Source organism: Rhodotorula paludigena (assembly GCF_050403205.1).
Source record: "Rhodotorula paludigena JCM10292 DNA, Rt_paludigena_JCM10292v1_ctg26, whole genome shotgun sequence".
Taxonomy (NCBI): Eukaryota; Fungi; Basidiomycota; class Microbotryomycetes; order Sporidiobolales; family Sporidiobolaceae; genus Rhodotorula; species Rhodotorula paludigena.
The window spans coordinates 86576-108071 of NW_027481432.1; the positions used below are offsets into that span (position 1 = coordinate 86576).

The window sequence follows — 21496 nt, forward strand, 5'->3', positions numbered from 1 at the left end:
ACAGCTTGCAACGGCGTTGATCTACAAGTTTGCGCTGCCCAGGCGTCACCCGAGCACCCCCATCGGCACCGCCATTGACAAGCGCGGCCCATCTGACACCAGTCCCGTGATTTCGATGTCGAGGTCTTCGCCAAGCTGGAGCAGCTGCTCCACTGCGTGAGGCGAGACGTTCAGCGGCGCCCAATCGTCATCGTCTTGTTCCGTCCCGCCTACGTGGACGCGCTGGAGCGTCCTGGCGTGCGTATTGAGGAATTGGACGATGTCGGCGAGCGCGAAGTCGACATCGTGGATATGGCTCATGTGGACAGTGGTGAGAGGCGCGGAGTTGGGCGGAAAGGCGTCGTTGAGGGCCGACGTGTAGGAAAAGCCGAATGTAAGGGTCTCCAGATGCGGAAGATTGTACGCCGGCAAGGGCCAAGCGTCGCTGTCGATACGGCCGTCGAGCCCGAGGTTGAGGGCTGTCAGGGTGGAGCTGACCGAGGAAATGAAGCCGTGCAGATTGACGAAGGACGATTTGAACCAGTCGTCGTGCAGCTCGAGTGAAGTTACGGAACCTGCGAGACGGACATCGAGCAGTTTGTCCGATAGGACAGCGGATCCGCCAAGACGAAGATGGCGAAGGTGAACGAGAGTGGGGAGGCAATGGACGAGGGTTGCGAGATCCTTCTCGGTGCATCCTCGTTTGAACTGGATCGACAGCGACTGCAAGGCTGTGGCGCCCGGGAGGTGCTTAAGCGCCGGCTCCTCGATGCCGTAGAAGACAAGTTGGAGGCGGCGAAGAGCAGGTCCCAGCTGATCGAGAGCGACGTCGGCTACGAAGTGCGTGCGCACCGTCCGACTGAGAGGGCTCCACCACAGATGGTCCGGCTTTCCGAGCAACTTTAGCGCCGTGACGCCGACGCACTTGGCGACAATGTCGCAGGACGTGTTCTCGAAACCCGCCGCTTCAGAGTTGTTGACCTTGTGATGCGTCGACGAGCCGAAGGTGCAGATCAGGTGACGAATGTGACGGGCGTTGCAGTCGAGGAAGCTCTGAGCGTCACCGTGCGCCGTGTCCCCTCGCGCATTTCGAGGTCCTGCTCCGACCCTTCGGCGGTCAGCTTGATACAGCTTGAGCGCCTTAAACGCAACAACGCTCACCTCGAACAGGAGGGGCAGGCAGGTTGCGCGGAAGCTGCGATCGACAAGCGAAAGACTGCGCAACCCGCGCTTCGGCGAGTGCTCGCAGTATTGCCTCTGTCGACGCAGGCTCAACGTGTCAGCACTACTCCATGGCGAAAATTCCTAATCAAAGCGCTCTACTCACCGCATGATCAGCCTCGTCTATCTTCGCAAAGTAGCCGATCACCGGCACGCGCTCGTCTTGGTCTTTCGCGTCCCCCTCTAAGGTCGCAAGATACACGTAACGAGCTACGAGCTGCTTGAGCTCGTCGGGAAGACCACCGAGCGAGGCCGAGGAGTGCGGTGCAATGGGGGTCGAGCGCGACGGAGCGGAGTGGGCGGCGCGGCCCGCCTCGACGGGCGGCAGGAATGCTCATTGTCCAAATCGGGATCGCCGTACAACTCCCAGCTGCCCTGGCCGTAGTCACACTCTTCGCAACCGTCGCCATCGCACAAGTCGCAGTAGAACTTGCCCTCGTCGCCCTCGAAGTCAATGCCCGTCAAGCGGATCCCGAGCTGGTCGCAGCGCTCCTCGAGCTCGTCCAAGTCGTCGATGGTGAGCCAGCTCAAGTCGGTGTAGGCGTCGACAATCTCGTCGACGTGCACGCGCTTGAGCGTGATCTTGTGCGCGTCGATGAAGGCAAGGATGGTCTTCACGCCAGGCTCGACGCCTCCGCAGCGTCCGAGCCGGAAGTGCGTCAGGCAGGCACACTTCGGCTCGAAGCGGAGGAAGAAGGATTCCTCGAAGGTGACGGAGAGGGCGAGCTCGACGAGGCGCGGGAAGTGGAAGTCGAGCTGCGGATTCACAGGCTTGGGCGGGAGCTCGGCAGAGTCCAGGACGAGGTTGAGCTCTTGGAGCGTGCCGGCGTAGGCGGCGAGAAAGGCTTGCACTGCTCCGAATGAGCCCTCGAGGACGTCGTTGTCTGCGAGCTCGAGCGAGACGAGCAAGAGTCTCGGCGGTGCGAAGAGGAACTTATCCGTCACCCAGCGAGCCCGCTCGATCGCAAGGTGACGAAGGCTGGGCAGTGAATCGAGAGCCGGACGGAGGAAGGTCATATCCTGGAGTTGCGACTGGTGCCAATCGTCGTCGAACTGCACCTTGAGCGAGACGAGCGAGGTCGAAGGCGCGAGGAAAGCCAGTGACGTGGGCGAAACCCCCTGATACTCGACGATGAGGGTTTCAAGCCTCTGCGCGCGCGACCTGACGAGATCCGCTGCCGCCATGAGCAGCCGCCTGCCTTCGGAAGGATTTCCATGCGGCACGTGAGCCGTCGGGCTGCTGGCTTCGCCGGTCGGTCCGACTGGTTGAGTAACGCAGCAATCGAGGTCGAGGGCCTTGGGACATGCACGCAGGACAGCGACGACGAGGCTGGCATGCTCGGCGACGAGCCTGTCGGCTTTCGACAGGCCGTCGGTCCCACGGGGCCGCCGTCCCTTCTTGTGGCGTACGGCGACACCCTTGCAGACCCAAGCGGGCGTGTCAAAGGCAACCGACATGACGTGGTCCGCGTACTTCGAGATGAACGACTTGAGACGCTGGAGAGCCGGAAGGCCGCATTCGTCGAGGCTGAGGTGCTGTTGGCCGAGCTGTCAGGCTCAGATCAACATGTACGGAGGTCCGTGTAGCTGACCTTCCAGATCATGGGCATGCACACAGCGTGAAAGTCGCGGTTGACCAGGCTCAAGTTCAAGAGCTCGTGGCGCAGAGCGTACGAGTCCGTCTTCGTGCCGTCGAGGGTCGCGTCAGTGCTGCTTCAATTCGATTTCGGCATAAGACGACGCACGGCAGAGCGAAGCATTTCGCGTTTCTCGAAAAAGCCGACGACCATGTCGTTTTCGACCACGGAACCGTCGCTGTCGTCGTAATCGTAGTCGTTCAAGTAGCGGAGCTCGCGCTGCACCACGTCCGAGACCAAGGCCTGGACGATCTCGCGCTTGAGCTCGGGAGGGATGCCAGCGAGCGAGGCGAGCGGAGTGTCCGTCGAGGCGGACGAGGCGGACGAAGCGGACGCAACCTGCGCCGGCTGCTCGTGGGCGACAGAAGCTTGTTCGGCCATAGTGGGAGTGTCGGAAGATTCGACCGAGCGCGTCCGAGCGGGGGCACTAGAGCAAGTGAGCGGAACGAAGGCGAGGGAGAAGCTGGCGAACTTCGCCAAGTCGACGCGCGCTCATTTCAGCTTCGTGCTGTCCCTCAGCAGGCAAATCGCGATGAGTGTTGTACGGTTCGGCACCCGGTCTAGCGTCAATCGCCGTCGCAGCCGCTGATGCTTTCTCTCGCATGTCTGCGAAAGACGTTGAGGCTGCAAAGCCGAACACTGCAAACACGCACGAAATACTTCTAAGCTGTCAGAAGGCGAAGGCAGCAATCGCCCACAGGACAGCAGGATTCGCAGGCGCAGCTAAGCGGGAGGAGAGTGGGCGTAAAGGCTCTGAGCACGTCTGAAGCGCCGCTACACACGGGTTATCCCCTGAAGACCACCAAGCGCCGAGTGCAGCAGCCTTGACACCTGCGCGAAGTGGGAGCAGAAGAACAAGAGTGAGCGCGCGATCTTGATCAAGTCGACTATCCGCTGCTTCACGCCGGGGCTATGCTGAGGGTCTGAGCGGCTAGTATACACCTTGAATGAGCCCCTCGCGCTTGCTCAGCCCGCACGATGCAGTTGCCGCCGTCGCAGACCGCTTCATCTCTCCTCCGCTCTTCTCGCCCTGTCCACCGCTTCTCGTCCACGTGCGATGCGATCGACCAGCTCGTGACTCCGCAGAGCTATATAAACGGGCACTTGAGCGCACGTGGATCTGCGCTCGAAGCCGGCCTGGGCGAGGGCGCCGTCCTCGAACTCGTCGGCCCTCCTGGAATCGGCAAGACGCGCACCACGCTCGGATTTGCGCTTGCCGAGCGCTTTCGAGATGAAGGTGGAGAGGTCCTCATCGTCGGTGCGCTGCCTGAGCACTTCGAAATCGCGAGCACCGACTGATTGTAGCCACTTCGCAGACGCCGAAGGTTCGCTCGTTCCGTCTCTCATCCAGCAGACCGCGGAAGCCTATGCTGCGCATCATGAGTGTACGGCGACCGTGCAGCAGATCTCCGTCCCCGTGCTGATGCGCTCACTCGACAGATGAAGCCGGATTGCTGAACGAGGTTCTCGAGGGAATCCGCTACCGCCGCATCGACTCGGCCTGGATGCTGGTGGCGTTCTTCCAAACGCTCGAGTCCTGGCTCGTGGAGCGTCCGAAGGTGTGTCCGCCGGTTCTGAGCTGCCATCGGCCCAGAAGCGATACTTTGTCCCTAACACTCACCTAATTACGACTACGTCCAGGTCAAGCTCGTCATCGTCGACTCGCTCTCCTCACACCTGAGACCGACACTCGACACCTCCACTCGCACCCTCATAGCCGACACTGTCCGTTCAGCACTCTCATCTATTTGTGCAGCGGGTCGCGTCTCGGTTCGTCGACTCCTTCGCAAGCTTCCCTTACTCGGCTCACATTCGGTCCACCGCACCAGGTCATCGTCACGGCACAAATGTCGCTCAAGCTGTTCGGCCCCGACCATCGCCCGAGCAAGTGGTCGCGCGATGCGGAGGCGCTCCTCGTGCCGCAAATCGCCGAGCGGTGGATCCCAAGCGACGTCGATGCATACCGGGTGGTGCTGTATTACGCTGAGAATGGTGAGAGGTGCGTTCAATTACGATCGGCTGACACTACGACCTCATCCTGTCTCGCTTGTGCTATGCTCAGCCTCCATTTCGCAGACTCGCAAGGTTGTTGTCGTCCCCGACGCCGACTCAGGCGATTGACGCGGCATTCACGATGGACGTATGTCGACGCACTTCCCTCGCCGAATCACATTCTAAGCTCAGCGGACGCCTGCGCAGCTTCTCGGACCTTGCGACTATCCTCCCGCCAACTCGCAGGACGAGTCCGCATCACCCTGAACATCCTCTCCGCCTGTCCCGTCCGACCAGTGTCCGACAAATCGCCCTTCCGACATACTTGCCCAAACGCGTTCTACACGTCGACGGGCTTGAACCCAACCGCCGCGCCCTCCCTCCCCCTCCGATCAATCTTGACCGTCGACTTGCCCACGAGCGCATACACGGCCGTCGTCCCCATCTCTTCCGTCCAGCCCTTCGCGCGCGCGAACGCGCCCAGGTGCGCCTTGAGCGCGGCCATCGAGAGGTGCGGCGTCTTGCCGCCGGCGGGGCGCGACGGCGACGAGGCGGCGGCGGCGAGGACCGAGTCGCGGAGGATGATGGTCAGGGGCGGGAGGGCCGCCTTGCTCGGTGACGCGGGGGCAGAGGGGGTCGAGCCGGAGAAGGTCGAGAGGAGCAGGACGCAGAGCTGCGCCTCGACTTGCTGCGCGGGCGTCCAGGGCGGGGCGGCACCTTCGCCGTCGGCGCCTCCGGTCGTCGAGGTCGAGAAGGACGTGATGGACTGCGACGAGGGAGACCCGGGGGTGCCGTCTGTCGAGTTGGTCGAGTTGGCGAGCGCGTAGCGCAAGACCGCCCTGCACGATGCGACCGGGATCAGTCACGACATCTCGCTCAGGCTCTAGACGAGAGAAAGCACGCACAGCGTCTCCTCCCATCCGGCAGTCCCCTCCGCCACCCGCTTCTCCCTCTCGTCCGCCCCGTCCTCCTGCTCGCGCGCCCACTTCTTCCCCCACGCCTTGAGCGCATTCGCATCCCCGAGCGTGCCCCACACCGACTTGGCAGCAGACTTGAGCTCCGCGGGCGTGACGCCCTGCGGCAGCGACGCGACGCGCGCCTTGGGCTTTGTGGCAGCCGTGGGCTTGGCGGGCGAGGCGGCGGGAGACTTTATGACAGGGATGGGCGGCGCGAGCGGCGAGCTCTTGGCTGCGGAGGGCGACGCGGCGGGCTTGCCGAGGCTGGAGCGCGGCGCCGTACGCCGAACGGGCTTGGGGGTCGTCTCGCCGTCCTCCTTCGCCTTCTGCCCAATTATTGCCAAGTCCTCCGCTGATCCGGATCCCCCACCGCCGATGCTCTGCCTCCCCGCGCGGGCGCTGCCAAAGCTGAGTCGCTGCCCGACACTCGGCCTCCCCGCCGCCGCGCCAGCGAGACTCGCGCGCGCCCTCGCGCCGATCGGCCGGCGCGCAGGTGACGCAAGCGCATGCTGCTCGTTCTGCAGGTGCTGCTGGGCTGGGACGCGGGACGGATTTGCGAGCGGGGAGGGAGAGGAGGGAGCGGAGGAGGCGTCGGGCGCGGAGGACGCGGGGATGGAGGTGCGAGGTGCGCGGGCGGCGGAGGCGCTGCCGACACGGGCACGCGCGACGACGGAGGGAATGCGACGACCGGGCGCTGCAGATGCCGTGGGACGGGCGGAAGGAGCGAGAGTGGCAGCCTGTACCACGAATGTGTTTCGTCAAAGACGGTTCTTGCGGCTCGAGACAGCGGAAACTGAACGCACCTCGGCTTCCTTGTCGGCCTTGAGCTGCTCGAGAGCAAAGATCTCGAGCTGCTCGCGCTTGATTGCGTCCTCAAGCTCGAGTTGGCGGAAGTACGAGGCGTCGTGCTGCGGCTGCGGCGCATTCCTGGACGGCGGCTGCAGGCGGATGCTTGCAGTCAGCTTGAAAGTACCTTCGGCCTCGATGCGGGAGCCAATGTACCCGACGCAAAGCCTCCTCGAGCGAGTTGATCGTTTCGACGAGTCCCGCGTATTGCGACTTGAGGGCGTCCACGTGGTCCTGCGCGCGCGGCATCGTGCTGGACGACGAAGACACATGTCAGTGCGACTCACGTTGATCAGCGTGGATGAGGCTCGACTCACTAGACGTCGAGGAGTCTGGTCGCGGCACGCAAACACCGGTCGGGATCCGTCCCAGCGGGCGCCTGCGTCGCTCGGCGCTCCTTGAGCGGGCTCGGGCGGTCCTTGGCACCACCTGCGCGCCTCGGGCCCTTGCGCTTGGTGGCCATCCAGGGTTCGCGGACGGCCTGGCCGGTGAGGGCCAATCGGGCGGCCTCGTCTGCATCGAGCGGGAGAACGTCGCTCGAGGGCGCGTTAGGCTCGAAGAGGGCGAGCTCGTGCGGGGCAGCGTCGCGGATGAGGTGCGTCTCGAAGAAGTCCTCGGACGAGAGGACGGTGCGAGGGAGGACGGCGGTGCGCTCAAAGCGGAGCGACTCGAGCACGGCGGCAGACTGCGCCAGCGACGCAAAGGCGTCGGACAGATAAGTTGCGCCCATGCTTGCGCCTCCCGGTAGCAGCGAGAGTCGAGCGAGGAAGAGTCGCTGTTGTTGAGCGAGCCGAGTCGGGAGAGGCGCGTTGCAACGCGCCGACGACTGCAGACGGCAAAGTGCGCCGCCCCTGAAGTCACCGCCGAAGCCTGGCCGCCGCCTGGAGCGCACCGCTTGCGCTTGCCCTTGTCCCTCTCCCCGCTTCATCCGCCTCGTCTCGCACGAACGAGCAACTCGACATGGACACCGGCTCGCTCGTGTCGCATGCTCGCATTGCTGCTCACGCACGCACCGCTCGCTGAGCACGCGCAGCGCCGCCTTCCTTCGCCGGCAGCTTTTCATCCTCGACCCGGCTGCAGACTACTCTGCACTCGTCCACCTTGTGCTGTACAGTGCAGTAATCCACGTCACTGTACATTCTGCGTCTGCTCAGCGGCGCCGGCATCTCGCTGTCACGAGGTGCGCAACTTTTCCCTTCCTCCCCCCTTCGAGGCCGCCCAGCCCGTCCCGCCCTCCTTGTTCTGATGATACTATACGTATCAATCAAACTAGAGTCGCAGAGTCGGGTCACAGACCCGGCGAAGCTGAGACTCCGTATCTTCTCTCTGAACCTCGCTCGTGCGAGGCTGCGAGTCGGGACGGGTTGGCAACTGATCGCGCCCAGACGAGCCAGTCACTGACCTGTCCATACGGGTCAACAGGCTGTCCGCACTCGTTGGCTTTGCTAACCACGCCGGCAACCTTGGGGGCGACGCCTGTTTCTTGCCGGTCAGTCCCCTCTCCTTCGGCCTGTCAGCAGAAGCAGCAGCAGCGTGGACAGAACACCCCGTGCGAGCGACACGCGAAGGAAGAAGCAAATTACCGACTTACGTCGTTGCTGGTCTACTCACCCAACGCGGGCGGGGTCCTACGGGACCTCGCCCGGGCGGCGGCCTCGTGGTTAATACACTGGCTGTGTTATTTTCGGACGCACTCGTTCCGCACTCGGGTGTTCTGTCCGCGATGCTGCTGCTGCTGCTGCACTAGGCTCCGGGCCGAGTCGTGCGTTCACCGTACTGACCCGTCCCTCGCACCCGTAGGCCGTGTGTGCTCTCTCTCCCTGCTCGCAGCTCAGCTCGAACCGCGCAGGCTCGTCCATCACCCTTCTCGTGAGTCTCCACATCCTCTCGTCGATACGGGAGACGAAGAAACCCCTCAATTTATCACGACGGTCTGCGTACCTCCATGCCGAATCTGCCCGCCACTAAACCTAATAATCGGGCACACTCTGATCCCCCTTCACGAGCAATCATCCATGTCACGTTGAGCGTGTACTGACGATCCCGTCGTCACGCACAGGCTGAACTCGGCGTTCCTCCAGGTAAAGCTTCTACTTTCGCGCTCTCTCCACTTCGTAGTCGACGCTATTCGAGCCGCAACATCGCCTTGTTCTCCAATCGTGCGCATGCTATAGCCCGAGAGAACGCATGTTGTCAGTCTGGCCCGTCTCGAAAGGGCGAGCGGCAGAGACCTTTCCGCGCGCAACACGCGACAACAACTGCGATGTCCTTTCCTCCCCTTGCCCCTTCCTGCCAACATTCTGGTGCACATCAAGGAGCATCACTGCGGCAGGGAGAGCGATTGGCGAGAGCGGCGACAACACGCTCATCTTGCCTCTCCGGTTCCTTGCCTTCCACCATGCACCTATCGCTGTCAACTTGACGCTCTCGCGAGCATGGTCGCTCGTGACCCGTTCCCAGCAAATCCTGCTGCGTCCGCCGCGCACGCACACCTGCTCGTCCTCTTCCCCTCTGCCGACCCCGGCTTCATCGCCTCGTGCATAACGCATTGGCTCTCTCGCGGCCCACCCGCCCAGGCAGCCGGTCAACCCGCACCGCAGCGCTGGACGGCCGAGGCACTCGTCGAGCATGTCTCCGACAAGCTCGTTGATGTCGTACCCGCCGGCGAGTACCCGCAGCGAGCTCCTCGACTGCCTGCGCAGCCGGCACCCGGCTCAGATGGCGCGCAGGGAAGCGCCATTGCTGCGATGGAGCCGATCAGGCGAGCGTTCGGCCGCAGGAGCAGGCTTGCGCGCCGGACGGAGGACGAGGCGGTGCACCTGAAGAGGGAGGACAGAGTCGACATGTCCGGGCGGGACGACCTGACGCTCGCCAGGAACCTTGCCATGTGCGCGGACGCTCTTCCGTCGATTCGCGACCCGCGCTGACCATCTTTACGGCAGGATCCGCCTCCACGCCCTCTTTCCCCTCGTTCCCATCGCCGACCTGCGCGACCTCGTCCTTTCACTCGACCACTCGATCCTCTTTCGCGCCGCCGAGACCCTCATTGAGCGCTCTCAGATGCCCGCGCGACCCGCTCAACCCGTGTTCGGCGTAGAGCTGCTTGAAGTCGCTGCCAACGCCTTCTCGCGGTGGTTCGGCATTGGCGGCGCGGGAGGCGCGAAGAAGGCGCGAACGTCGCGCAAAGGCAAAGAGAAGGTCGACGACGCCGCGGGGGACGAAGTTGGCGATCCCGTCCTGACGCCGCACGACCTCTTTCGCTCGCCAGCGCACAATGCCGCGCTCGTCGCGCATTTCGAGGCGCTCTTTCCGGCCCTCGTGCCCTCGACCTCGTCAATCCGTCATTCGGAAACTGTCGTCGCGCGCGTCGTCGTGCAAGAGGGCGGGAGCTACGCCAAGATGCGCGACCGCCTCGAGCATGCTGCAGCCGAAGCGGAGGACGCGCGCGAGCGCCCGTGGTGGAGCCGCTTGGTCAGCATCTCTCCCGCACCGAGTGGGTCGGAGAAGCAGCGCCCGCACTTGGGAGAAAGGAGGCGGAGCGGGGCGTCGACGGCGGAGAAGAAGGAGCTGCACCCGCTCGTTAGGCGTGAGGTCGAGGAGTACTACAGCGGGCGAGAAGGCAGACGACAAACGCGTCACGGCACGTCTGAGCGCCCAGAGCCGGAGGCCAACGCGGACGTGCCCACGGCCGACTGCCAATGCTGTTTCAGTCCCACGCCATTCCTCCCTTCACACCTCGCCTACTGCAGCGATCCCACCGCCGCTGTCCAAGGCTTTTCGCCCATACCGCCTGATCTATACGCGCCCCCACACGTCTTCTGTCGGGATTGTGTCGCGTCGTATGCCGGAACGTTCACCTTCGGCGGCGCAGCTCTTCCGCCCTCCGCGCTCGCGTCGTTCGCGCTCCCGTGCATTTCGGCGACGGGCTCGACGCCGTGCGCGCGCATCTTCTCGCGCGCCGAGCTCGCACGCTCGCTTGACGACGAGATGTTCGACGCCCTCTCGAGCCGTATCACGGCGACAACGCTCGAGCAGCTCGTCCTTCCTGCCCGTCGCTCCGACTCGCGCCACAGCGGGCTCGTCCGCTGCCCCTTCTGCTCGTACGCGGAGCTCGCCGATCCCGTACCCGGCCCGCTCATGCGCGTATTCTGTCCCGCCTGGGTACAGGAGCCGTTCCCTCCGTCGCCGCTCAACGTCCTGCTCTCGCTCATCGGCAGCCTCGCCCTTGCGGTCCTCATCCTCGCCCTCTCGTTATGCGCATTTTGTTTCCCGTCACGCGGCCTCGAGCGCACCTACCGCTCGCTATATCCTCCCGCGCCTCCCGCCGCCGACACCGACGACGCAGATGCCGCCGCCGCCGTCGCCGATGCACCGGCGTTCAACCTCCTCACGCTTCCCGAACGTCTTTTTCTCTCCCCTTCGCATCTGTTCCCGCTCTGCGCAGCGTACCTGCGCGTACAGGTCGTCGAGCGCCTCCTCCGCGCAAAGGAGGGGCGAGGCACCGTCTTTCGCTGCCGAAACGACGGGACAGCTTCAGCACTAGGTGCGCGAGACCCGACGGCGAAGGAGGTGCGGACGACGAGCGCGTGGCTCGCGCGCTGCGAGGGCGTGCAAGAGCTGTCGTGGGCGGACGAGGACGACGCCGTGGCGGACAAGGACGGGCTCGGCGTCGAGGAGCGCAGGCGCGAGCGGCTCATTGAGCTCGTCTGGGGTGCCAATTGGTCCGCGCGCGCCGACTCGAGCGGCAAAGTGGGCGCAGAGACGGGCGCATGTGGCAAGCTCTCGTGCCTGCTCTGCAGCGCGGCCGTCAACCCCTCTGCGCCCTCGCTGCACCGCTGCCACACGTCCGCGAAGGCAGCGTCGAGTGCACCGGCGTCGGAGCAGGAGCAGGCGGAGGAGAGTCTGCGGCTCGCGGTCGAGCGCGCGATGAGCGACGCCGTCAAGCGCGATTGTGGAAGATGCGGTGCGGCGCTGCAGAAGCAGCTCGGACAGGGCGCATGCAACAAGGTGCGTCTCGTTTTCTCGGCTTCGCTTTCCTAGGCAAGGAGTTGACACGAGATCATCGGTCGCAGGTCGTCTGCCGCTGCGGTTTCGCCTATTGCCACTACTGCCAGCGCGACATCCCGTCTTGGGAGGGCTACGCGCATTTCTGCCGCCACCCGCGCAATCCGAGTGCGGTCGGGTGTGCGCAGTGCGACAAGTGCGACTTGTGGAAGGAGCCGGACGAGGGAGAGAAGGTCAGGAGGGCGGTCGCAAGAGGTGCGTTGGTGACGCGCTCGCTATGTCTGCTTCATTGCCCGCCAGTGGCACCCTATGCTGCTGGCTCTTCGAATGAATGCTAACGCCCTTGCCTCTGGCAGCGCGACAGCGATGGGCCGACGAGCATCCCGCCTGGGCAAAGAAGGTCAAGCTCGACACGCGCGTCTCCTTTCAGCCCGATCTGCCAGAAGTGCCATGTACGTCTAGCGCTTCTCACCGTCTGCGTCCGCCATGCTCTCTATGCTCCTCGCGTTTCGTGCGACCTCGGCACGCAGAACGACGCTTCCCCCTTCCTCGCTGGAACGGTCGGCTCACTCACTTTGCCTGTGCTGCAGTATTCGAAGCTGTGCTCCGGAAGTACGACGCGGTAGCCGAGGCAGTCGTGCGATTCCTGCTGCAGTGAAGTCGGGTCCGATCGGATTGGTTCCCGCGTTCCTCCAGGTTCCCCGGCCCCCGCGGGAGCGACCCGCTGCCGCCCTGCCCCTCGTCGCGACGTCCACGCACCTGCGAGCGCAGCGTGCGACGACCGAGAGATTCCTACTCGCCTGCTCCAGCACACGCCCCTGCACCGCCGCCCGCGAGCGCCGAGAGCGGCATGGGCGGGATCCCGCCTCCCGACGTCTCGAGCAATGCGCTGCTGCTGCAGGCGCTGCCGTGCCAACTGCACGCACACGCGAATGGCTCGACCGAGCACCTCGACGCGGTGCTCCTCCCGCTCCCGCACCGTCCGGGCAACTGCTCTGCGCGGTCGTCGTTCGCGTCCTGGCTCGACACGGCCGGGTCGCGCCCGCTGAGCCCGGCAGAGAGCGCATTTGCCCAGCTGTGTGCGTCTAGACTGCTCTCTTCTGTCTTGGACGCGGTCTCGCAGCCCTCGAGCGGATGGGAGAGAGGGTCCCGCCGGGACTCCGCCGTCCTCCGCACGCCGCTGACGCTGTCCCGTTTCTCTCGCCTCGCGCGTCCCATTCCCGCGCGCCGATCTGCGCGATGCACTCTCGCGTCTGAACTGCACGCTTGTACGGCCGCTTTTCAACAGACCCCCCTCCACCCCATCTCACCCCCCTTCAGTCTCCCGCTGCCACGCCGCCCCGCCGAGCCAGCCCAACCCGCCTGCGACCAGCCATGTCCTCGCCGACCAAGCTGTGCGCGCCAGTACTCGGACTAGTGCAGCCTGATGCGCCAGATCTCCGCGTCGACGACTCGCTCCCGACTACGGAGCTCATGGGCACGCTCCGAGTGCGCGTCGTGGAGGCCAAGGGACTCGCTGTACCCGAAGGAGAGGTTGCGAAGCCCTACGTGCTGCTGCAGTACGATCGAACAGAGTGCGTCTTTCCCTTGCTCATACATGCCGAGGCGCGATCGCAGACTCACCTCGGTTTCGCACCCGCAGCTCTGTCTCACGAGAATGGGGCGCACCTCCACCTGAAGCACCGACAGAGAAGAAGGGCGGTATCCGGCGTCGAAAAGCGGGATCTACGAGCGGCGAGACGACCGTTCGACGGGTCGTCGGCGGCGCACACTCGAGCTCGTCGTCCACTGCGTCCTCCGATCGCGTTTCCCCCGTCTCGAGCGCGTTCGGCTCGCATCGCTCGACGGGCGAGACGTCTGCACCGAGCGTATCGAGCTTGACATCGGTCAACGTCGCGCCTCCTTCACCTCCGCCTCTCCTCCCTTCGGCGACACAGACCCTCCGCCCTGTCTCCCCTTCACTCCCCGACGGCGATCCCGCCATCATCGGCACTCCCTCCAGCCCACGATGGAACCACACTGCCACGTTCGACGTCGTCTCGCCCGGCCGTACGATTCTCATCTGCGTCTACGACAAGCTCGCGCCGCAGGGCGGCGACAAGGCACGGATACACGGCTTCCTCGGCGCCGCGCTCTTCTACCCGCCGCTACTTGGCCTAGAAGGCGGCGAAGAGGTCGAGAAAGGCGAGGACGGCGAAGGGTTGGACGTCTGGGTCCCGTGAGTCTCCTCTCGGCCATCGCTCGCGCAGGACGTCTCCTGTCCTTCGGCATTCGATCATTTTGTTGGGCGATCCTGGGGTCTCAACATCACTAACTCTGCCGTTCTTCGTGCCGAATCTCCCAACCGCCTCAACCGACTGCCCCCACTCTCGACCTGCCTCAACTCGCACTTCGACCTTATCCCCCGCTTGACTCCGCGCTTTTCCTCGATGCGCCTGCCACCGTCACCGTTGTCTCTCTCGCTGCCCAACCCAACCTCACGCGCCCGCTCATTGCCCAACTTGACCTCGGACAGCCTCACGAGCGCTCTCGACTCTACCGTTGGAGGCGAGATCCGCCTGCGGCTGCTCTTCGAGCCTCTCCTCGTATGCTTAGCTGCACGTACCCGCATGTCAGCTAGCTGACCGCGCTTTCTAACCTCTCCATAGGCCCGTCCAAAACTCACCGTCGATGACTTTCAGATCCTGCGGCGGATCGGGCAGGGCTCCTTCGGACAGGTATTCCGTGTGCGCAAGCGCGACACGAAGCGCATCTATGCCATGAAGGTCATCCGCAAGGCGTGCATCACGACGCCGGACGCGCTCGCGCAGGTCATCGCCGAGAGGCAGGTGCTGGCCAAAGTGCGTGTTCATGCACACATTTCACTCGCGTCGCCCCGCTTTGTCGGCGTCCGCTGATGAGGTATCCTGACTGCGCATAGACGACCGACTCGCCCTTCCTCGTCGGCCTCAAGTTTTCGTTCCAGAGCGAGAACGAGCTCTTCCTCGTGATCGACTACAAGAGCGGCGGCGAGGTGTTTCAGCACCTGCAGCGCGACGGCGGTCGCTTCGAGGAGGCCAAGGTCCGCTTCTACGTTGCCGAGATCATTGTCGCGCTCGACTACCTGCACGAGCACGGGATCGTGTACCGGTGCGTCGCAGACATCTGTCTGTCCAGTCTCGGGCCCGATCTGACGCTGTCGGTGCGAATGCAGCGACCTCAAGCCTGAGAACTGCCTCCTCGACGGGTCGGGTCACGTCGTCCTGTGCGACTTTGGCCTGTCCAAGCTGCTCGACTCGCCCGACGAGAAGTGTCGCACCTTGTGCGGTACTACGGCATTCGTCGCCCCTGGTGCGTCCTATGTCATTCTCGCGCACGCTGGACAGCTCGGCGAGGTGCTGATCCCTTCGAACGACAGAGGTCCTCCTTGACGTCGGCTATTCGTTCCCGGCCGACTGGTGGGCGCTTGGCGTCCTCCTCTTCGAGATGTGCTGGGGTTGGTCCCCGTTCTACTCGGAGAACCGCATCGAGGAGTACGAGCGCATCCTCGAGGCCGAGATCAAGATCCCCAAGACCAAGGGGTACGGACCCGAGGTCCGCGATCTGCTTCTCAAGGTGCGTCTCTCTCCTTCGACTGGTCCGCGAACAACGGCTGATGGATCTCTGTCTCGACAGCTCCTCGAGCGCGACCCGTCGAAGCGACTGGGCACCGAAGGCGGCGCCGCGTCGATCAAAGCGCACCCCTTCTTCGCCTCGATCGACTGGGACAAGCTCGCACTGCGCCAGGTCTCGCCGCCGTTCAAGCCGCCTACGCACGCCGACGACGACCAGCCCGACTACTACGACCAGGGCGGCTCGTGGTGCTTCTCGGAGGAGGCGCCCGGCGGGTGCTGGCAGACGCCTCCGAGCAGCGGCGGCGGCGCCACGAGCGGAGGCGGACGCGACGGCCCGCGCGTGAGCGCCGCGAGCCCGTGGTCGCGCGGGAGCAGTGCGGGCGGGTCGCGCGGGAGCCAGGCGGGCCTCATCCGCGGGTTCACGTGGCTTGGCAAGGACGGCGGAGGCGAGAAGGCTGCTGCGCAGCGCAGGCGCGAGTCCCCGCGCAGAGCTGGCGCGGGTGCGGGCGGCGCGAAGGGCCTCGAGCGCGTGAAGGGCGAGGCGGCTGCGCCCGAGTCGCGCAGGAGCTCGTGTGGGTAGGGACGTCGCAATGTCCCTCCGCGCATCTCGCACCACCTCGACAACCCTCGCATCCTCGCCAAGCATACCCTGTCACTCGTCATATCCGGCGTCCTGAAGTTCCAGTCAGCCTCGCGTCTCTGCTGTTCCCCCTCTCGCTCGTTTTGTAGCCCTCCCGTCCCGTCCTACCGCACGCACATTCGTTCTGTCGTTCCATTTAGTCTTTGCACAGACACTTCAGTGCCACTATCGCTCGCTGGATCAGGGAAGAGTTCTGTAGTGTTTTCGCCGCCGTGTGCCCCGTCGCGACGCCTCTTTCTCGTACCCGCTCAACGCGACCGGGACCGCGATGTCGCAACCGAAGGGCTCTGGCGGCACGCAGCAGACGCTCCTGAGCTTCTTCTCCAAGCCGAGCGCGTCGTCTTCGTCGCCCGCGGCCTCGCGCCCGCCGACCTCGTCGTCGCGTCCGCCGCTCAAGACGCCTACGGCTGCCGGGCGCGCCAGCAACGCCTCGGCGAGCACGAGCACGACTAAGAGCGCGTCGAGCAGCGCTGCGAAGGGCTCGGCGGGGCGCGGGACGAAGGGCAGCGAGACGCCCGCGACGAGCGAGGGCGACACCCTCATGCTCGACGACGAGGACGAGGCCGACGAGGATGAGCAGGAGAGCAAAGTCAAGGTGCGCAGAGCTGCCTGTGTACCGACCCATGAACAGGACCTGCGCTAATCTCGTCCCCCACTGCGTCCCGACTCGCAGGTCCCGTCGAAGCGGCCGGCCGCAAACGACCCGCCCGCAGTCAAGAGCGAGCAGGGGGACAGCGAAGAAGACGAGGAGGTGGTGGCGCGCCGCAAGCGGCCCTCGCTTGGGCGTGGCGTCAAGAGCAGCCGGTCTGTGGTGGTCGACTCCGAGGACAGCGACGGTGAGTCGCGCTTGCGACGCCAAGCTACTGGTCACGCTCTTGTGGAACCCTCTGACGTATTCCTCCCATCGCAGTCGAGGTCTCGAGCCCACCGAAGCCGAAGAAGGCGGCTGCGAGCAAGGGTAAGAAGAAGGCCGACGACGACGACTTTTCGGGCGGCGCGTCCGAGAGCGATAGTGCGTCTGACAACTCTGCCGCGCACTTGACGGGCAAGCTGACCCGTCGAGCTGTGCGCAGGCGACGACTACTTCGACGACGGCCTCGACGAGGCTCTCGCCAACATGTCCGACTCGTCCGTCGCCTCAGCCGCTTCCTCGTCTGGCTCGTCCAGCAAGCCCGCAAAGAAGAGCAAGGGCAAGCTGCCGCCTGCCGCAGCCAAGGCGAAGCCTGCCGCGAGGCAGACAACTTTCTCTGGTCTCGGTTCAAGCAGGCCAGCGCTCAAGAGTGCGGAAAGTGGAAGCGGAGGAATCGGGGGCATCAAGACGAGCGCTGAGATGGCGCGCGAGGTGCGTACGGATTCTTAGGCTTGTCCTGCCAAGCGGAGGCGCGCTTTTCGGGCCGGACCTTCTCAATCCGAGAAGCAGGCTCTGACGCCAAGCGACACCGCGCCCGAGCTGACTACTCGTGTTACTGATCACGTGTTCTTCACAGAAAGCGAAGAAGGACAGGGCGGCCAATGAGGAGGTGTTCAGCTTCCTTGTCGACCCGAAGGATGTGGGTCTCTCCTTTCGCTTTGCCCTGTGCGACCCCTCCCACTGACGTTTTCCTCCTCAGGCCGACGGCATCCGCCCTGGAGAGCCCGGCTACGACCCGCGCACGCTCTACATCCCGTCGTCTGCGTGGAAGACGTTTACGCCCTTTGAGCGCCAATTCTGGGAGATCAAGCAGAACCATTACGACACGGTTCTCTTCTTCCAGAAGGGCAAGTTCTTCGAGCTGTACGAGGAGGACGCTGTGAGTACCTTCGGCGAACCGCTCTTGTCCGCTCTGCCTGCTCACTTCGCTCCTCCGCTGGCAGGCTATCGGTCATCGCGAATTCGATCTCAAGCTCACGGACCGCGTCAAGATGAAGATGGTCGGCGTTCCCGAGACGAGCTTCGACTTCTGGGCCGCCAAGTTCCTTGCGCAGGGCTACAAGGTCGGCCGCGTCGACCAGTGCGAGACAGCGCTCGGCGCCGAGATCCGCAACAAGGACGACAAGAAGGCCGGGGGCGCGGCCAAGGGCAAGGGCAAGGGCGTCACGAAGCAGGCGAACGGCAAAGAAATTGTCCGCCGCGAGCTCAAGAGCGTCCTCACGAGCGGTACCATCGTCGACGGGACGATGCTCACGGACGACATGTCAAACCATTGCCTGTGCATCAAGGCGAGCCTACATCCTCTCGTGTACTCGTTAGCCACCTCACTTTGGAGCGCTGACCTGTTCGGCGCCCGCAGGAAGACACGCCGACGCCGACCTCACCCCCTTCTTTCGGTGTCTGCGTTCTCGACGCTTCGACGGCCGAGTTCTCGCTCTCCTCGTTCGTCGACGACGCCTCGCGCACGCAGCTCGAGACGCTCGTGCGGCAGCTCAAGCCGAAAGAGCTCATCCATCAGAAGGGCAACCTGTCTGTCTCGACCCTCCGCCTCCTGCGCAACTGCCTCGGGCTTGACTGTCAGTGGACCGCGCTCAAAGAGGGCAAGGAGTTCCTCCGCTCCGAAGATGCGAAGGACGAGGTCCTCAAGCTCTTCCGCGACGCCAAAGAGAAGGAAGGCCAGGAGATGCAGGTCGAGGCCGAGGGCGACGAGGACGCCATCGTCCCGGAGAACATCCGCAAGATGTACGACCAGCCCATCGCAATGAGCGCGCTCGGTGGCATGATCTGGTGCGAATCGCTGTCCACCTTCTCGCCACGCAGCGAAGAAGGCTGACTCTGGGCCCAACTGCAGGTATCTGCGCCAGCTCAACCTTGATGCCGATCTCGTCACCGCGCGCAACTTCAACATCTACGACCCGCTCGGCAAGAGCAACGGGACGCTCATCCTCGACGGGCAGACGCTTGCGCACATCGAGGTGCTCCAGAATTCGCAGGGCGGCACCGAGGGGACGCTTCTGCAGCTGCTCAGCCGCTGCGTGACGCCGTTCGGCAAGCGCCTGTTCAAGGTGTGGCTGTGCGCCCCACTGCGCGATGTTACCGCCATCAACGACCGGTATGTCGCGCTCCCCTTCCTTCCGTGTCCACAGCTGGCTCACTTCGTCCCACCCGACAGCCTCGACGCCGTCGAGGACTTGCTCGGCAACTCGAACTTTGCAGTCGCGTTCGACGGCATGGTCAAGAAGATGCCGGACCTGGAGCGCATGCTCAGTCGCATCCACGGCAAGACGGTCAAGAAGAAGGACTTCCTCGAAGTCATCAACGTGCGTTCTTAGACGGTCCACTCCCTACCGAAGCTTCGGAACTGACAGCCCGGCTCGACAGTCCTTCGAGCGCATCATGGCCGGTCTCAAGACGCTGGGCGACCTTTGCGAAGACTTCAAGTCCGAGGGCATCCCTAACCTGATCCGCGCGGTTCCGGACGTTTCGGACTTGCTCAGCGAGATCCAGGAGCTGTACGACGGCGAAGGTGCGTATCGGGGTCAACCGAAGAGCCGGATCCAGGCTGATGCTCGTCTCCTTTGCAGAACTCCTTCCGGTGTCGGGCAAGGATGAGGACTTTGACGTGCGTATCTCTTCCTCTCCCGCCCATGTTCGACGAACAACTGAGGTAGCTGCACGCTCGCACGCAGCGGGTCGTGACCAACGTTGAGGCCGTCGAGTCGGAGCTGCAAGAAGAGTTGCGCACGGCGCGCAAGTCGCTCAAGTGCCCCGAGATTATTTTCAAGGACGTCGGTACCAAGGACATTATGCAGGTGCGTCGAACTCGGCGCAAGCACAGGATCAAGGGGGACTGACGGTACCCGCACGATAGTTCGAAGTGCCTGTCAAGGTCAAGGTCCCGAACAACTGGACCCAGATCTCGAGCACGCAGAAGGTCAAACGCTACTACACGCCTGTGACAACCAAGCTCATTTCGGAGCTGAAGGAGGCGCGCGAGCGCAAGCAGATGGTCGTCAACGACTTCCAATTCAAGGTACGTTCATGTCTCTGTTCCGAAACCTGCTCGTGCCGGTACCGACTCGACCCTCCATAGCTGTACGGCGAGTTCGACAAGCACTATGCGATTTGGATGAGCGTGATCCGCGCCATCTCGCAACTCGACTGCCTCCTCAGCCTGTCGAAAAGTTCGGCCGCGCTCGGTGAGCCGTGCGTGCGCCCCGAGATCGTCGAGAGCGACACCGCCGTCGCCGACTTTGAGGAGCTCCGTCACCCGTGCATCTTCAGGTACGTCTGCAGTCCACGAGATCAAGGTCGCGTGACTGACGCGACATCGCACGCAGCGCCTCGACCGACTTCATCCCGAACGACGTTCAGCTGGGTGGCGATGCCAAGAACATGATGCTTCTGACGGGTCCGAATGCAGGTCTCGCCGTCGCCTCTAGCGGCCCAGCGCACGTACTGACCCTTTCCGCCTGCAGATGGCCGGCAAAAGTACCCTGCTCCGCATGACCTGCACCGCCGTCATCATGGCACAGCGTGAGTTGCGCATTCATCGTGTAGCTGCGCATTTGCTGACGCCTGCTCAAACAGTCGGCTGCTTCGTCCCTGCCGCGAAGGCCCGCATCTCGCCCGTCGACGCCATCTATTCACGCATGGGCGCGAACGACCTGATCTTTGCCAACGCTTCGACGTTCAAGGTCGAGATGGACGACTGCAACAAGATCCTGCAAAAGGTTCGCGGCCGTCGCGGACTCGTCGGTGACTTCCAAACTAACGCCTCTCTTGCTTCGCAGGCTACGCCTCGCTCGCTTGTCATCCTCGACGAGCTCGGTCGCGGCACGTCTACGTACGATGGTATGGCGATCGCCTTTGCCGTGCTGCACCGCCTCTCAACGCACATCGGTTGCATCGGCTTCTTCGCGACCCACTTTACGTCGCTCACCGAAGAATACGCCGTGCGTCCTCTCCTCTTCTTCGCTCCGTCTTTCTCCACTGATGTCTTCCGCCACAGTACCATCCCGAGTTCGTCGTTCCACACCTCCACGCTCGAACCCCTTGCTGACTCTCCTCGCCCCGTCGGACAGGATCCGCCTGGCCAACATGCAGACGAGCGCTGACGACGAGACCCGCGCGGTCGTCTTCCTCTACAAACTCGTACGTGAAGCTGAAGCGACGCGCGATCGAGGAGCTGACCTGATGTACCCGTCGCAGATCGATGGCTCGGCGCCCAAGTCTTACGGACCGCACGTTGCCTCCATGGCTGGCCTTTCAAGGTATGTGCGATGCGTAAACGTCTTTGGCCCCTGAAACTCACCCGCGGTACTCGCAGCGCGATTGTCGAGCGCGCGATCGCCATCTCGAAGCAGTTCGAGGAAACGTCTCGCGCTCGCGAGCTCGCCATGCGCGCCAACGAGTCGCTCCCGCTCCCGCAGCAGGCCGACGCCGCCTTCCTGCTCAAGCTCGCGCGCCTCAAGATTGACGACGTGCAGTACAACGGTGATCAGAAGCAGCTGCTGCGCACGCTCGCCATCATGCGCAAGGCCGTCGGGGCGGTCAAGGCGTCCAAGGCGTTGCCGTCGGCAGCCTGAGCCGTTCTCCTATCCTTCCTCTTCTACGTACCATTCCCTGCATCTCTCGTTCTGCGCTTGCCAGCTTTTGTAGGTCTGTACCATTCACCGCATACCCGCCTTCGCGCTGTTCATACCCTCTCGTGTAAG

General features: G+C 63.9%; 6 protein-coding genes across 6 annotated transcripts; 4 read left to right on the forward strand and 2 right to left on the reverse strand.

Moving 5' to 3' along the window:
• Nucleotides 1-45: 45 nt before the first annotated feature.
• Nucleotides 46-3218, reverse strand: JCM10292_006354 (uncharacterized protein; the record flags this gene model as incomplete). Its single annotated transcript, XM_076649619.1, has 4 exons — nucleotides 46-1174; nucleotides 1562-2736; nucleotides 2793-2882; nucleotides 2946-3218. The coding sequence occupies 4 exons, from the start codon at nucleotides 3216-3218 to the stop codon at nucleotides 46-48; spliced, it is 2667 nt and encodes an 888-aa protein (XP_076504798.1).
• Nucleotides 3219-3815: 597 nt separating this feature from the next.
• Nucleotides 3816-5096, forward strand: JCM10292_006355 (uncharacterized protein; the record flags this gene model as incomplete). The annotated part of the gene is made up of 7 exons (XM_076649620.1): nucleotides 3816-4095; nucleotides 4154-4222; nucleotides 4278-4396; nucleotides 4479-4607; nucleotides 4667-4836; nucleotides 4914-4977; nucleotides 5037-5096. The coding sequence occupies 7 exons, from the start codon at nucleotides 3816-3818 to the stop codon at nucleotides 5094-5096; spliced, it is 891 nt and encodes a 296-aa protein (XP_076504799.1).
• A 73-nt stretch (nucleotides 5097-5169) lies between these two features.
• On the reverse strand, nucleotides 5170-7361 carry JCM10292_006356 (uncharacterized protein; the record flags this gene model as incomplete). The annotated part of the gene is made up of 5 exons (XM_076649621.1): nucleotides 5170-5668; nucleotides 5735-6522; nucleotides 6589-6723; nucleotides 6788-6884; nucleotides 6949-7361. The coding sequence occupies 5 exons, from the start codon at nucleotides 7359-7361 to the stop codon at nucleotides 5170-5172; spliced, it is 1932 nt and encodes a 643-aa protein (XP_076504800.1).
• A 1705-nt stretch (nucleotides 7362-9066) lies between these two features.
• Nucleotides 9067-12293, forward strand: JCM10292_006357 (uncharacterized protein; the record flags this gene model as incomplete). Its single annotated transcript, XM_076649622.1, has 5 exons — nucleotides 9067-9518; nucleotides 9574-11638; nucleotides 11704-11890; nucleotides 11992-12087; nucleotides 12226-12293. The coding sequence occupies 5 exons, from the start codon at nucleotides 9067-9069 to the stop codon at nucleotides 12291-12293; spliced, it is 2868 nt and encodes a 955-aa protein (XP_076504801.1).
• A 192-nt stretch (nucleotides 12294-12485) lies between these two features.
• Nucleotides 12486-15808, forward strand: JCM10292_006358 (uncharacterized protein; the record flags this gene model as incomplete). The annotated part of the gene is made up of 9 exons (XM_076649623.1): nucleotides 12486-12714; nucleotides 12924-13209; nucleotides 13278-13853; nucleotides 14151-14220; nucleotides 14284-14475; nucleotides 14556-14764; nucleotides 14829-14965; nucleotides 15033-15229; nucleotides 15290-15808. 9 exons carry the CDS (start codon nucleotides 12486-12488, stop codon nucleotides 15806-15808), a joined length of 2415 nt encoding a protein of 804 aa, XP_076504802.1.
• Nucleotides 15809-16136: 328 nt separating this feature from the next.
• Nucleotides 16137-21367, forward strand: MSH6 (mismatch repair ATPase MSH6; the record flags this gene model as incomplete). The annotated part of the gene is made up of 23 exons (XM_076649624.1): nucleotides 16137-16463; nucleotides 16542-16704; nucleotides 16779-16880; nucleotides 16942-17210; nucleotides 17356-17418; nucleotides 17479-17658; nucleotides 17723-18067; nucleotides 18139-18566; nucleotides 18631-18891; nucleotides 18952-19099; nucleotides 19161-19305; nucleotides 19364-19401; nucleotides 19469-19591; nucleotides 19651-19812; nucleotides 19873-20063; nucleotides 20120-20198; nucleotides 20258-20315; nucleotides 20370-20512; nucleotides 20573-20734; nucleotides 20791-20801; nucleotides 20864-20933; nucleotides 20991-21052; nucleotides 21109-21367. The coding sequence occupies 23 exons, from the start codon at nucleotides 16137-16139 to the stop codon at nucleotides 21365-21367; spliced, it is 3789 nt and encodes a 1262-aa protein (XP_076504803.1).
• Between the last annotated feature and the right edge of the window lie 129 nt (nucleotides 21368-21496).